Source organism: Neodiprion virginianus, chromosome 7 (assembly GCF_021901495.1).
Source record: "Neodiprion virginianus isolate iyNeoVirg1 chromosome 7, iyNeoVirg1.1, whole genome shotgun sequence".
In the NCBI taxonomy this organism is placed as follows: Eukaryota; Metazoa; Arthropoda; class Insecta; order Hymenoptera; family Diprionidae; genus Neodiprion; species Neodiprion virginianus.
In genome coordinates this window covers 3,694,187-3,710,131 of record NC_060883.1, presented here as the reverse complement: position 1 = coordinate 3,710,131, position 15,945 = coordinate 3,694,187, and the positions used below count along the sequence as shown (strand labels likewise).

The following is a 15,945-nucleotide window of genomic DNA, read 5'->3' as shown; positions in this document are numbered from 1 at the left end:
CGAAAGAAAACCATTTATTTTCCTATGATTTTTTATGATTTAAATATGTTTTTGTTACAGGGATCCCGCGAACAATTTCGGATAGGCGAGGAGGTTGGTTGATAATTTTGTTTTGCATTAGGATTAGAGAGTAGATTTTCATCCAACAACCCTCTATAACTATATTAACATTATTATTGTTATTATTATCATTACTAACATTATTATTTCTATTATTGCTGTTATACTATCATTCGACAATCTTCCCATTAAAATATATTCACTATTTAGCATTGTTATCAAATATTATAATCGTACACTATACGATCGTTTTATAACGAGTAAAAAGCAATATGTTGTTAACGCCACTCTATTCACGCTTGGACTTATTACATAACCATGTCAATTGACTGTACTTTGATCGAAGATTTGCTTTCTCTTATTGGTTGGATTTCGTTTTTGTTTACTTCGTATTTCGGACTTGGTATTTTTTTTTTTTTTTTTTTTTTTTTTTACTATCTTCTCTCAATTTATTTATTTCTAATTTTTTTTTTCCATGTGTTGAAAACCTGTGATATACTATATGTATATACGTATATGTATATAATATGAAACGTAACCCTAGACTAACGCATTATTAATCCCGTTGTTAATCTGATCCCAAGCTTAGATATTTGAACAAACTAACAATTGATAATTAACAAATTTGCTACAATATTTTGACGGCTTTACGGTCCCGCCTTCCCCCTCCCCCCCGTGCAACGGGTGTCTCACATAGAAAATGAACGCGCAAAAAAAAAAAAAAAAATTCATCACCGAGAGTGAAAGAGAAAAGTAGATTCGGAAAAATCTATTTATTACACGTTTCAGCCTTGTCAGCATTTCAATCTAGTATCCAAAAAATAAAAAAATTATAAAAAAATTATCGATTTTGGGAATAATTATATTCAATACGTCGTCTCACTTCTCGAATTATAGTTCAACGATTCGATACTAATAGACAGAAAAAGAATATTTTCCACTATTGAATAAGTCGGAACGACTGCTAGTGTAATAGTGAAAATTATTATTATTAGTGGTAAAAATTTTCCGGTTGTATGTCAGAAATCGAACAGTCGGTAAAAAATGATAATTTCATCGATCAAGGACACCCGATGTAGCCAGTTTGTATATCGGTAAATAATTGACCATAGGTATTGTAATATTATTATTATTATTATTATTATTATTATTATCTACATACATACACATAAAAAATAGTTAATCGATGTTTAGCTGTGTGGATTTATATTATTATGTGTATTATTTCACCGAAGAGCATAAAGATATTGCTCGTGCAACAACACTTTATACATATAACGATTACACGTTACACGTATTCGCGTGATTAAAAGCCCCCCCGCCCCCACTATCTGTCTCATTCTCTCTCCTCCTCTCTATTATTCTATATATATAAATATATATACACATATATATATGTATATATACATACACGTCTATTCAACTATTCTTATATCTTCTCTAGCTGTGACTATCTATATATTCTCACTGTTCGCTGTTTCCTATTTCCTGTTATATTTATGTAACTTCTGAGATTTCATTTTTTTAGATGCTATTATATAAACTACTCTGAAAGTTCGAATTTCGATTACGATTCCAATCGAGGGTAAGTCAAACAATTTTCAATCTATAATCGATCCGAGGGTCGGAATTCCGGCTAGTTTGTTATTTTTAATTCGGTAATAAGAAATTTATTGTAATCGCTACTTGGTAGAGCTTCTTTCTTTCTTTCTTTGCCTTGTTTTTTTTTTTTTTTTTTTTTTCCACTTGTAGTAGGATATTTAGCAATTGAATAAGTTTTTGAAAAATTTGATTTCTATTTTTGGTAATCTATTCTTTTTTAACTTCGTGTCTGTTCTCGATTGTTTTTTTTTTTTTTTTTTTGTTGCAAATTTTTATTTATCTATGTACGTACACTTTTTTTTCAGAAATCTGTATTAAGAAGAGTTAATATACGATAACAACTGACATGTTTTTATAATAATAATGCATGTCTGTTAGATTATTTTTCAATTATTCGATTACGGTGAAATATTTTAGTAGCGAGTAAATTTTGAAGGCAAAAGAACAATGATCGTCCGGTAATGTAAATATATATTGAACAGATTTTTTAGTAAAATAAAATCACTTAAATATCAAAACTCGAGAAACTTTCAAGTCTGATTGAGTGTTGGACGAATTACAGATGATTAAAAATCCGAACCCTCGGATCAATCTTTGCAAATTTGAAAATTGGCAAGCTTGTTCAGCGGTAAAATTAATTTATCGTTATACGTATAATTGAATCCTGCATTCCCGAATATATTACACTTTCATAACAATTCGACGTAAATTCTTCAATGTGAAAAAATAATAAGGTGAAATTATTCCGCATGTTAACGAGAAAGAAAAGAGTGAACAAGAAAGAGAAAAAAAAAAAAAAAACGGAGTATGAAAATATTCAACGTCCTTTTTATTCTTCGCGAAAATTCTTGAACTTAATCATGATTTTATTCGTAAATTCCTCATTCTCAAACACTAAGATTCACGGTGGAATAAAAATAAATAAATAAATAAATAAATAAATAAATAAACTAACAGAAAACGAGGCAACGAAACGAATTTTGCTTTCTTTAAGCTGTGTAGTATTTTTATTTTTTTTTCATTCTCATCCGAATATTGCTTTCTTGAGTCTTGTACGAGAATTTTGATAAAATAATTAACTAGAGCCAATTTTGATAAATTACGCTTTATCCTAGGTTCTTTGAAATCAAATCTTACTCTAGATCATTCGAATATCGAAGAATGACAAAATCACCGTCGATCAATGAAACGTTTGAATTAAGATACGTAACATTTCTGAATTCGTTTCGGAATAATATTGAAAATAAAGAAAAAAAAAAGGAAGATTAAAAAAAAAATTGATCGAAAATAAATAAAACACAGCGTTGATCGATGATCGAAGAGATTTTTCCGAGGGTTTGAATTTTACGCGCGGAAAGAGAGGTCGGATAGACTTTACCGCAAGCGAGCTTTTGCGGGTCTGGGATATAAAGCGCGTGACGAGCGGAGAGAGACAGGAAAAGCTCGGCTTCTTCGCCGCTCGGTTCGCTGCGAGTAACAACGCGACATTCCCTCTCGAAGTAAGGAATGCAGTTACAAAGAGGCAAGTACCTCCACCTTAAACCCGAAGCTCAGCTGTCAGCACGTCTACCTCGCACCCTCACCTGTGCAGTACAACCTATCCTTTTACTGTCTTGCATTCTGCCTTGTCAGCTATTTTCTCATTTACCGCGACGCGACGCATACAAGTCCTCGCACTGACAAACTCGCGTCGTCCGCTTCGTCGATCCTTGCTTGGCGCCTTTTTTTGTTTTTTTTTTTTTTATTTTTTTTTTATTTTTATTGCCACCTATTCTCTTACTGTACGCGAAAATTGTCTGCTCGGATGGCTTATCTCACAACTGTTGTGTCGATTGTTATGCAACATGATTTTTGAACATATTTTTCACCTGTTCTCTTATCGTAGGCGAAAATTATCTGGTCAGATGGTTTATATCGCAATTGACGTGGAGATTGTTTTGTAGCATGGTTTTTAATCAAATTTTGTGATTTTTTTCCTTTTTCTATTTCGATTTTTTTTTCAACATTTTCACGGTTTAGATAGAAACGACAATAAAACGGTTGTTAAAACGGGACGATAGTCTGAAGTTTTTGAAAAGTTGTTGAGGGGAAAAAACTCAGTCAGTGATAATAATTGAATTATGAATATGTAAAAAAAAAATTAGAGACGGTGTGTAAATATAATTTAAAATCATCAACGGTTTAAAATTCCATCGAAATCTCAAGTGTGCATAATTCTATAGTCGTTTATTCATTTTTTCTTAATCAACTCTCACTTTACAGTCTCTGTTATTTTTGAAATTTGAATACATCGAACTTTCAAATTTAAAGAAACTATATTCAATTTATTTCTGCCGTTAGAAAAATTTGCGTTAGTCGTATAATTATTTCATCGAAATGAATACTTTCAGAACAGTGAAAAAAAAAATTCGTGTCAAAGAATTCAAGATGATTTGAATAATTCTGAAAATAGTCCGATTATTCGACCACTCGAATATTCGATTCAATTCGCACGGCCCTGAAAAAAAAGCTTCAAGATCTTGGCGGCGTTTTCTCGAATAACGGCGACCCTTGTACACCTGTCACTTTGGACGTCTAATATCTCAAACCGGGAGGGTGAAGGTTTCGCGGTCACCGTGTAGCATTATCGAATAAACAGAAGTCAGCGTCAGGAGAGAAAGAGAGTGAGGATTCGGGCGGGCAGCCTGTTGCATATTAAATATCGTTGAATTGCATCAATTCGTTGGATTAAGAGGAGCTTTACGGTAAGCTCGGGACGGTTTTACGGGTCCAGGACACGAGACGTGTATAAACGTTCGTCGCGGACAAACCGCCAAGTAGGCTTAACCCTCGCCACCTTTACTACTCGGGTACTATTATACTTTGGTGGAATGAAGATCGACGGACTGCCGGGTTGTAAAGAGTGTTGAGAAAAGCCCTCAAACCATGATCCATGATACTTTGTACGACTGTTAAAATATTTGAGTAACAAGTTACGAACGGAATGATCGAATTTTTACAGTTTTTTGTCGATTTTATATCCGCCATATTGGATCCGCCATCTTGGATTTAGAAATTATCAAACTCTGACTTCGGATTCGTTTTCAGCGATCCCGAAAACCTCTGAGTGAAAAAATTGAGGCGGAAATGTTGAAGGGAAAAATACGCGACTGAAAGGATTCGTTCTGATCGCGAGTCTTCATTTTCCTACGGAAATTTAATTTTTTGATTTTTGAAAGTTTTTTTTCTTTGTTTTTTGAGAATGGCAAATCAGTTGGACTGTTTGAGTCGAAGGACAGAAAGTGGATATGATATTTTTCTAAAAAAAAAGAATCTTGACATCATTTTCTGTATGACATTTAAATTCCTAGTAATCGTGAAATCGAAACTGAGAAATGAATATGAGATTTTTGGATAGTACTGTATGACATTCAAACATTCATTTCATAACTCTTCTCCACCAAAGCTGCTATTTTCTGTAGGTATTCGCGATTCGAAATAATCTTCCGGATTATTAAGTTTAAAATAAGTTCAAAGGTCTTTTTTCTTGAGATTTTTGAACACTGATGTGGCGATATGTTTTACTCGGCAACACTGCCCGCAAGCTCCGGATCTGACTATTGTGTACATTCATCGTAAATTTTTTAACAAATGCTAGAGACTTTTGAGTTGATAATACATAGAGATTTCTAAAGATTTCTGAATGCCCACTTTTACACAGATATTTTTTCTCGGTACTTGGCAATACTGCCCGCAAGCTCCGGATCTAACTATTGATCCAACTATTGCGTAGATCGATCATCAATTTTCTGGCGAATACTGTAGATTTCTGAGTACCGATAAAAAGCCACACGTTTTACTCGGGACCTGGCGACACGGCCCGCAAGCTCATCGATGAGCTTGCGACGCGCCTACGTTCAATTCGATGGATGGAGATGCCGGTGTTGGTGCTGGTCGGTCGGTAATAGGCCACGTAGCCGACGGCGAAGCGCTGCAGTCGTTGAGCTTGCGACGTGCTTCCAACAAATCATCCGAAAGGAAACAAGAGCCGAGCTTCTCTCTGCATCCCTGCACACACCCCCTGCCCCTCCCTCCGCAAGCCCCATTCCGCGATTTGATTTATACACCGTTCTTGATTACAATTGATTTTAGCTAGCTGCTCCGCCGTCGACTCGAGCCGCGTCTAGGCCACCCGCCCCCAATCCCGTTTTCACCCCCTCACACCCCCCGTATCTGTGCTCAGGAGCAATTCCGGGACGTAACGCTTTCCGCAGAACGTTCGGCTTGACGAGGGACGAAATTCAAGGGGATGAGGGAGAAAAGGATTACAGGAAGATCCGGAGTTTACAGTAATTTTCTCTTGTTCGTTTCGAATAATTTCATTCGATTTTCGCGACTTTGAAGCTTTTTTTTAGTGTCTTGTAATCAATGTGAAGCGTCGCGATACATTTGATTGCAATTTTTATAACTAGTTTGAGTTTTGCCGGGATATTCGTTAAGTTTTTCAACATTTTTGAAGCATCGACTTTTCATGCTGCTTCAGATTTTTATTTATTTTTTTTTCTTTTACTTCCTTAATAACTTTCGAAATTTACTGACCGTATCATAAAATCTGATTTGTATCTATAATTGACACGAATATAATTAAGGAAATATAAACCACAGATTTCTGAAAATTACAACGATTAAATGTTGAGAGAAAAATAATTCCGACTTCGAAGAACGTTTCGAATAATTTTCATCGTATTCCGAATCGGTTGAAAAGATGGCCAGAAACTTAGACACCAAACATTTTTTGAAAGCGAAAAATATCAGAAGGATATTTCGAGCAATTTTTTTCTTCAAGCGTCAGTGAATTCCGTAATCGATTAACTGTTGAAACCAAGCTCGTAATAATTTTATTTTTCAAATTTTTTACTGTTTTTTTTTTTTTTTTTTTTTTTTTCTCAGCAGAATAAATACAGTCTGCAGGATGAAATTTCTGTAGAATAGATCCCGTGGAATATCTCATTATTCTCTATAGGACTTTTAGTATGGAAGAAAAATGTCTGTAGAGAAATAAGATACAATCCCTCCAACCGAGACGGAGAATATGGATAAAATGGCGTCGTTGTTACCGTAGGAAGCCAAAAAAAAAAAAAGAAACACAAAAAAGGGTGGAAAAACTGTGCAACGTTTAACTTACGTAATACCGTGAGACGCTGGAAAATATATGTATATAAGCGTAAAAACCGTGAGTTGGTAAAAGCCATATTTGAGTTGTGCTGGCGTCCGTACCGACAAATTTCGTTTCACACGTTCACCTAACGCGTACCGTATATCCAGTTTATATACAACTGGGGGGTGATTCGAGGGGAGGGTTTAGGGGTGGAATTTTGGGCTTATGGTTGCAGGTGTGTAGACGAAGCTTGCGGGGTGAGGCAAAAGATACGTGCGGCATACCTGGAACGTATCGAAGGGGAAGAAAGGAAGAGGGTGGTGAAGGGGTGGGAAAGGGGGGGAGGGGGGTGGGAGAACGTGGCGTAGAAAGCCGGCCTTAATTTTCTCCCTCACGTACGAATATTCCAGTCGTCGGCGTTGAGCGTCGCCCAGATTTCATTTGCGATAGGATTTTGTTCGGCCTGTAAGGGTTGCCGGTGCCTGGGAGAATACCAACCCCCACATCACCCATCCCCATCCCATAGGGTCGGCCCAAGGACCGGCGATCATGGGATTTTGGGAGAGGTTTGGGAATCAGGTTGAACCTGACCTTACGCAGCGTGCAAAAGCGCCACCTTCCCGTTTTACCCCCATTTCCCCCTCTTCTCCCTACCCTGCAGGACGAAAATCCGGGACCATCGGATTACCCGGACGCATGGGTAAGAAAATTGCGGGTGGGGAAAAAAAAAATACCCTGACTGTTTCTCTCTCTCTCTCTCTCTCTCTCTCTCTCTCTCTCTCTCTCTTTCCCTATTTCTATTTCTCTTTCTCTCTCTCTGTTTCTCTTTCTCTTTCCATGACCGGAATTCCCCGCACGCCCGTCCAGCGACGACAAAACGCCCGGACGTTTATCTCCTTTCCTTATACCTCCCGGCCATTTTACCCTGACTCACATGTATGAAACTACGTGTGTAATACTCGTAAGCACGCACCCATCTGACTTGGACTTGGCAGACGAGCTATGGCGACGGATAAAGAGATATAAAAATTTATCCGAAGAGGGTTAAGCTTCTACCCTGTTTCTTTTTTTTTTTCTTCTCAATATTCTCTTTACACTTTCTTTTCAAACTTTTTTTGTTTTTTTTTGTACTTGACGTTTTGATTGGATGCGCACAGATCATGTTTGAAATTACGATTTCATTTATTTATTTTTTTTTTTGGTGTTGGAACGTATAAATCTTCTCAGTCGATTTCAAGTTTTTAAAATTGTTTCCGCATGATCGAAAAAATGTAATAATAATTCCCAGGCCCTTTTGGATCTGTCGCAACATGATGCTAAAAAATGATCAAAATCTAAGGGGGTGAGGTACGTGGGCTGAAAATTTTACATGGAATGCCCCATATATATATCTACAGATGTGTGCCGATATTTCTTTAGGTCGCGGTTTCGTTAAGTGTTTCCTCCTGGGTGAATGATTGGCGGCTGAATGCCAAAGCGGCATTTTCATCACAATGGGTCGAATGTATAGGCGGCCCCTGGATATGGCTGGTCTCACGGCGCTTGCTCGGTCAAAACCTGTAACTCGGGACGGGTAGCGCATTTTCGCCACCAATCCAAGCCTCTAGAAGCTGCACGTTTAGTTCGAATACCCCTGAATAACATTCTGTTGTGATAAAGGGCAGCTACGAAATTCCAACAATATTCAAACAGTTTTTTTTTAACGATACCTGTTTTACTCAATTTTTCTAGTTACCGTAACAAATGATAAGTTTCTCAGTGTAGCTGCTCTACTCAAACTTGTGCTGATTCTTCTCCCGTCATTAACAAGCAGCTCATATTTCTGTAGTTAATTACCGTCGTATCAGATGAGATATGGATCTGATCTTGGCTGTGATTTTTTAAGGTTAGGCTAGCTGTCGGAATAATTTTAGTTTGTGGTTTTTGATTTTGCGTGATTTTATAAGACGGTATTGTAAATTCATTCGTACTAAGTTATAAATAAGTAAAAAAAAGCCAAAATTCGAAGCCGGTATTTTTAATATTTTTACAACTTTTTTTTTTCAAAGAATTTACAAAGTCCATCAATCCGTTATTTCGATCATGCCTGACTGGACATCGTATAACCTAAACTAATATTATTGTTCTTACACATATTTTATAAAAAAGGTCATGTACAGCCCTTTACGTCAAGGGCTCTGACCAATGCTAAACATCGATCGATGGTCCTGTTAGAAAAAAAAAAAAACTCCTTCCAGGCACTTCCTAATTCCAAACGTCAGAACCAAAGATGATTCTCGTCTGAATTTTGAAATTCCTAACAACTAAAATCTAGTCTAATTCCAAGTCTTAAAATCAAATAAAATACCCTATCATTTCAAGTTACGCTTTAACTAAATAACAAATATCTAATTCACCCTAATTTCAATGTATTCGCGAATCGAAATCATTAATAATTTGTATCATTTTCTCATTTTTAATACATCTTTTATACACTGTTAAGCGTTATTAACAAAATCTTGGTGTTATTTCAACGAAATATTTCAATCATGGACCTAGTCATACAAGAACGTTACAGGCGTGTGACATTAATCAGTTTTAATTGCTTTAGTTTGCTTCCCACTTCAAATAATAACTAGGGAAATTTTTTTTAGAACTTTTTAAGGTTATAAAAATTCATTCAGATCTTCTGGCTTGATCGTATACTCAATTTGTAACTTTTGGAAGTTTTCTGTTATTTTCGAAAAGCTTTTCTCTCTTGTCGGTAAATTTTTAATTCGCGTGGTTTCTTTCTTTGCCCCGACGTAAAGAAAATATATACCATCCGAGTAACATTTGCAAGTAATACGCATATCTTCGATATTACGTTAACAAGCGATACGTAAGTGTAAATTTAATTGCCACGAATTCTAAACAGTGGCAGTGAGTGAGTGCTCATCCGCAAGGTCCCGACAGTCTGGGCAAGTGGATGAAAAAAAAAAAAAAAGAAATGGGGATGAAAAGAAGGAAGGAAAAGCTCGAATATCACGGACGCAGGAGTGGAAGTTGAACCGGGTGTGCAGGGTGAGCGAGTGAGTGCTTCACGGTTATTCGGTCTAGCCGCGTATCCTGCGTTCTATACCTTCTACCTTCCACCTTCCACGTTCGAGGTTATTAAAAAAGTGTTCCAGCATCACAATAGTCGTGCGGAAAAAGAGGAACGGTAGATATAAAACAGGGTAAATGGAAAGGCGAATGAGGGGTGGGGGTTGAAGAGCGGGATCCCGGGGATGAAAAAGGGCGACAATGAGAAGGGGAAACGGAGCGGGAGCTTGAAGAAACAAAAAAAAAATAAGAAAAAAATAAAAAACTATAGTCAGATAGCGGAAAGTGGAAAGCAGTAAGTAATTATTGCAGGCAGGGAGGTGACGTTTCACTACCCTTGCAGACTTACTCTCTCTCTCTCTCTCTCTCTCTCTCTCTCTCTCTCTCTCTCTCTCTCTCTCTCTCTCTCTCTCTCTCTCTCTCGACTTTACTCAACTTCGCCCGGTGAAATACCGCGGGTGAAAAGTCGAGGTAAAAGGGATCATTCGCCTTCCTTACCTACCCCCATAAAAGGGCGCGAGGCCAGGGGTAGGTCAATTCATAAGGGCGTCATCTATCGGGGCGAAGCATTGTCTCCGTATCACAATGCCTTCTGTGTACTTGCTTCGTTTTTATTCTCCCCTACTCATCGTCATCGGCTTGTTTTTTTTTCTTTTTTTTGTTTTATTCTTATTCTTATTTTTCCTCTTCTTCTTCTTATTCTCATTCTCGATCCTGAACTTTAACGACTCGAGGGTTCTGACTCCGCAGGCTATTGTGTTCTCTCCTACCTTCTCGCTCTATTTTCCTTTTCGCATCCGTATTTCGGAACCGCTGAAGATTCCTCTTGAATTTTCTCGACGCTCCGATACCTCATGCTCGATGATTTTCCTCCTTTCGGTAAAATCCCATTTTTTTTTTTTTTATTTTTTTTTGTTTGTTTTTTTCGTCACTGCGGTTATTTCCGTCGGATATTTCAACTTCGGGATGTCGGTTTTCAATTTGTCGAACGTTCAATTGACGCACCGTAAACACTGTGTAAAATTCAACATTTCGAAGATGCTTCGAAAATAATTTTGATATGAAGGAAAATAGAATAGACCATTCTCTTATTTTAAAATTATCAAAATCACACGTTTAATCGTCAATTTCGTAGATTTTAGTTTGATTTAATTCAATTTCATCGAATTAATTTTTCAAAACCCGGAGATTTTATCACTGGCATGTATGACCAGTAATTTTTTTTTCCGGATAAATTAAGTGCGGGTACCCTTTAAAATTACAGTCAAAAGAATTTTTGAAAACGTTCTTTGGGCGTGTGAATTTTGAAATTGACGTTATTCTTTATCAGTTTTTGTAATAAATTTATTCAGCGTTATTCGACTTGTAATATTTTTCATTCGGTTCGAAAATCTTATTCTAATATATTAATTGTTATTCTTTTTTCATCCTTTATTTTTTTTTTCAACCACTGTCTGACTGACAAATATGATCGTGTGGAATATTTACAAATTTTTCCTGATCAATGGTATTTAACTACGTCATTTCAGAGGTCAAACAATTAAATCCCTGTGCTAATAATTAATACTCCGGGTGATATCAACGGGATCGTGATATGCAAATAGGTTAAAATAATTATTATCACGTCGCGAATTCTATCATAAATTGCCATTTATCAATAACGATAATTTCATTCTTTACCGTCGCGTTTCATTTTCGTGTCTTTTTTTTTTTTTTTGCTCTCTGTTTTCACTTCAATTGACTGCTTTCCTTTTTTGTCTCTCTCTCTTTTTCTTTTGTCATAAAATTTTCACTCATCAATTCGGCACCGTTTGTTGATATTTTATTTATTCACCGTATTTTATGCATACCCACCGCACTTTTTTCTGCATATCACTTTCTCTTTCCTTCGATCTCTCTTTTTCTTCCTACCTTCTTCTTTCCTTTCTACCGTCTATTTTTTCACCGTTTTTTTCCCCCTTCTTCTTTTGCCGTACCTCGTATGAATATTCAACAAGCTTTTTCAGAAGCTTTCGCTGCTCAAAACGAAATAATGCATATATACAGATATACATGCGTGTATGTATATGACCTTTGAATAATAAATTTACGCCATACTGTAAGTAATGACTGACACGTGATTCACGCGCTTTAACCCTCAACGCGCCAGCTGCAGCTCTTAGAAGCCTCCATTTGTTAAAAAATTTTCGAGAGAATAACTCAGTCGGAATTTCTTAAACACGAACTTCGCATCTTGTATGCACTCATTCCTCGTCATATACATATTTTACGTTAAAGTTTGCATTAACGGGAAATTTAAGTTCACATATTTTATATTATATATATTTTATTTTATATATATTTTATATTTATATATATTTTATATATATATATATATATATATATATATATATATATATATATATATATATATATATATATATATATATATATATATTTTATCGAAGACGAATTTATAACGAGTTAAAGGATTTCCAATAATTCTTGTGCCTTTTTTTTTTATGTTTTATTTCTTTTACGTCACTCGAGCTGCAGAAACGTTTCACAAACGCAGGCGAACAAAGTTACGGCGTGCATGTGAATGGCGCGTTGAATTTTTTTGTTTTGTTTTTTAGAGGCGATTATTGGCGACGGTTTAAAAACGGTTGAGTAAAAACGGCGTTGACGTAAACTGCGGCAGGGCAGGTTGAAGGGGAAAAAGGGGAATTGAAACCGACTATCGTAAAGCTAGTAAATCAATTAACCTGCCTTCGTGAATAAATCACCATTTCACAACTTCGCTTCCATTTCGTGTATCTGTCGGTGTGCGTGTGCGGATGCATAAAACGTGCATCATGCATGTCTATAACATACCTTCACTGCAATTGGCATTTATGCACAATTTATCGACAATTTTGATCCGGCGATTGTGTCATTCTTTTTCTCTTTAGAAAAAGAGGGGAAGAAACAGAAGGGAGATAAATGAAAAAAGGATATCAAAAAACGGAAAAAAAAATTGATCACTCGTTTTTCGTAGATCAATTTTACAGACTTTACAGCTACCGCAGGTCGTTCGATGACGCGTGCTTCGACTATTAAACCGTCGAATAATCGAGAATAAAATAAAAATTATTATTATATTTTATTTTATTACGATATTCGTAACGAGAGATTTTTATACTCTGTTAAACAAGTTCGTATTCTGACTGTTCTTCTCTGCGAAAATGGTACCAAAAGCTCAGGCTTTTGTAATTAGGAATTGGAGTTTTAAAATTCACAAGAAGTAAGCTGATCCCTGGAGTCATCAATCACGAATGCTGAAGAATTCAACGAACGTTGCAAATGTAATCGATCACGCTCGTTGCGTGTTCCATTTCATCGAAATGATCGTAATGCGGATGAGAAAAAGACTCGTATGTTCCAGGAGTTTATAGACAAAACATTTCCCCCGAGGATATCGGTATTGAAAGATCCGTCGGTATAAATGGAGGCGTGTAACGATGTGTAGGTGGACAATTTATCTCGACGCATAGCCACCGAAGTACGTAATTTGTCTTACCGTTGACATAAGTGTAGTGGGAAGACACAAAAGCGCGGTGTAGTGAGAGTGCAGAAAATGGCAATTCCCGGACCAATTAGCGAGCAAAAATGTGACTAAACAATGGCGGGATGTTTGCAGTGAGGCTAATACCGATACACTTTTACCGTATTCTCATGCACGTACACGAGTGTTGTTTAAAAGCTCGACGTTCCGTTAGCAATTTGTTCCCCGAGAAACTCGATGCGGCAAAAGCTTGCCGTTTTCCACGGAGTCGGAGGCAGAAGTTGGAGGAGACTCTGATAATGCGGGACTCTCGGGTCCGCCAGGATCCTCTGCGGCATACCCGCTATTAAAATTCACGCTGAAACACGAGCGAATTCCATCAGACACTGCACCGCATAACGGTGGAAAAAAATACTAGGACGTGGAGAATCAGAACACGAGATAAAAAGACTCGTCTATTGTCACTCGGGGAACAGATTGTGGCCACGAGAATAGAGCTTTTGAGAGTCCTCGGTTCCGATAATTCGCGGCGTAAAATATTCGCCCATTTATTGTTCATTCGTTTCTCTTTTCAAGTTAAAGTCGGATCGTCGTTCACTTTTACAAGGAAAGTACCCGAGGTACGTGTCATTGATTTCATTTATTCTGGGCCATGTTTCAACGCACCAGAAAAAATTAGACACTTTTTCTTCTCACGTGCCAACTGGGCCGTTTGAGGGGTGCAAATTAGCCTGGAAGTTTATCCTCGACAAATAAGAAATGCATGCAGCACCGCGCTTGGTATCGTCTGTTGATAGTGGATGATGTTTTGTTAGGTGTATCGGAAACAATAGCCGTCATTACGTCATCGCTAAAAAGGGTTTGAGTCTCGGTGGAATGTCGGTAAGTGTCGGTAGTAGGGATCTGAATCCAGAAGTTTTCTTGTATTCAGATTAAATTTAGCAAATCTGCCTCAATGTCAAAAAACTAAGCTAAGCTAATCACGTCGCAAAATAAGACAATTTTTTTATCGAAGTATAACATGTCAAAGAATTGGAAACATGAGCGAGATTCAACACGTTGATTGTTTTTTTTTTATCAATGCGGTTGCCCGGATGATTTTCAAGCTTTATCAGAAGCACCTGCAGGGCTGTCAGTGATTCCAGTCAAATGTGGTCAAGAACGGAACGTTGCATATGTGGTATGAGTAATTAGCATGAATTCCAGTAGATTTTGAAATTCGCGTGTGGCTTGTCGAGGGGATTGACTGCAGATAACGGCGTAGCGATGCTGTTGGTGCAGGGAAGATTGACTGTCGAAGGGACGGCTCGATCCGGCGGGGAATTGAAAGCGCGTTGCACTAAAGCGATCACAGAGAATGAATTTGATCGAGGACCACGATCCGCGAGGCGTATAATCCGCGATTTTAATTAATTATAGCTCATTGGATTATATAAATTGGCAATACTCAATTACAGGGGAAATAATTCCGTCAGATTCGGTCTGCGGGTCCGACTCTACGAGTCTTCACCAGCTATTGCACCAGCTCTGCAACGATGATGGGACAACACTTTGTCCGCACGTGCCGAGCGTTAGCCACGCTTCATTGTGTCCACGTTCATCGAACAGCCTGCCGTCATCCCCCTCTGCTTTGCTTAATTCTCAACCCTTGTTACGGATTTCTAAAACGGTTCAACGCCTGACCTCCTAAAATAAAATAACGCTTGAAACAAAATTTCACCGCGGCTTTATTTTTCGCTCATTTTTCTACTTACCGTGACTTTTTCTCATCCACCGAGTGACGAGCTTTAACTGGGATTTTAAGAAGCTCAGAGTGCCAGCTTTTCCAGAACTGCTACATCTTCAAGATTTTACATAACCAGTAAAATGGTCTTGACGCTGTTTTCTACATCGTGATCCAATGACTTTTGTATTGAAGTTGTAATCGCAGCTAACGTTTCCGTTTTCGATCCACTTCGTGCCGAGCCATAGTTTTCATATTGCTGAACTGTCTAAGCGTCCGTCAACTGTCTGACTATCAATCCCGTTCAGAACGGAAAATATCGATGTCTGATACTCTACATTTCCGATAATAGACAGTTTTACCTGTTAAGTGTTCTCGTGATTTCCTTCATTGTATCGTCGAAGCGTTCGTCTATCTGTGAATTTGCACATTTGTGCAGTTATTCGAACAATGATCGTGTTTCTGTTCGCTGGTTGACGTAAACTGGTGACAGCGCGGTGGGATTTTATTTCGCAGCTAAATTCAAATTCATGAGATAAATTCACGGTGTGAAAAATTCCCGAGTATAAACCAGTGAGTGTAGCCATATTATACACGTTGTACTTTGTGACAAAGTGGTGAATTTTTCAAAGTTTCAATCCCTCCGATCGCTCGGGGCGGTTTCCTTTCCTACCCGGAGCTTTTCTTTCCTCTCCAAGCAGCTACTAACTGTCCCGGAAAAATTAAATAATTCATTACGGGGTAGCGGAAGCTCGCCACGGGATCAAGACACGACCTATGAAAGTTGGAGATCTTCCAGGAAAAGTACACTTTGTCCACGGACGGCGATCTTACGGT

At 37.5% G+C, this 15,945-nt stretch overlaps 1 protein-coding gene across 1 annotated transcript in view; it reads left to right on the top strand.

Annotated features, from left to right (window-relative positions):
- LOC124308856 (synaptogenesis protein syg-2-like) overlaps positions 1 to 15,945 on the top strand; it is a 223,779-nt gene that overhangs the window by 32,814 nt on the left and 175,020 nt on the right. Inside the window, exon 4 of the mRNA XM_046772009.1 lies at positions 61 to 93. Within this exon, the coding sequence (XP_046627965.1) occupies positions 61 to 93 (33 nt within the window). The remainder of the gene's footprint in view (positions 1 to 60; positions 94 to 15,945) is intronic.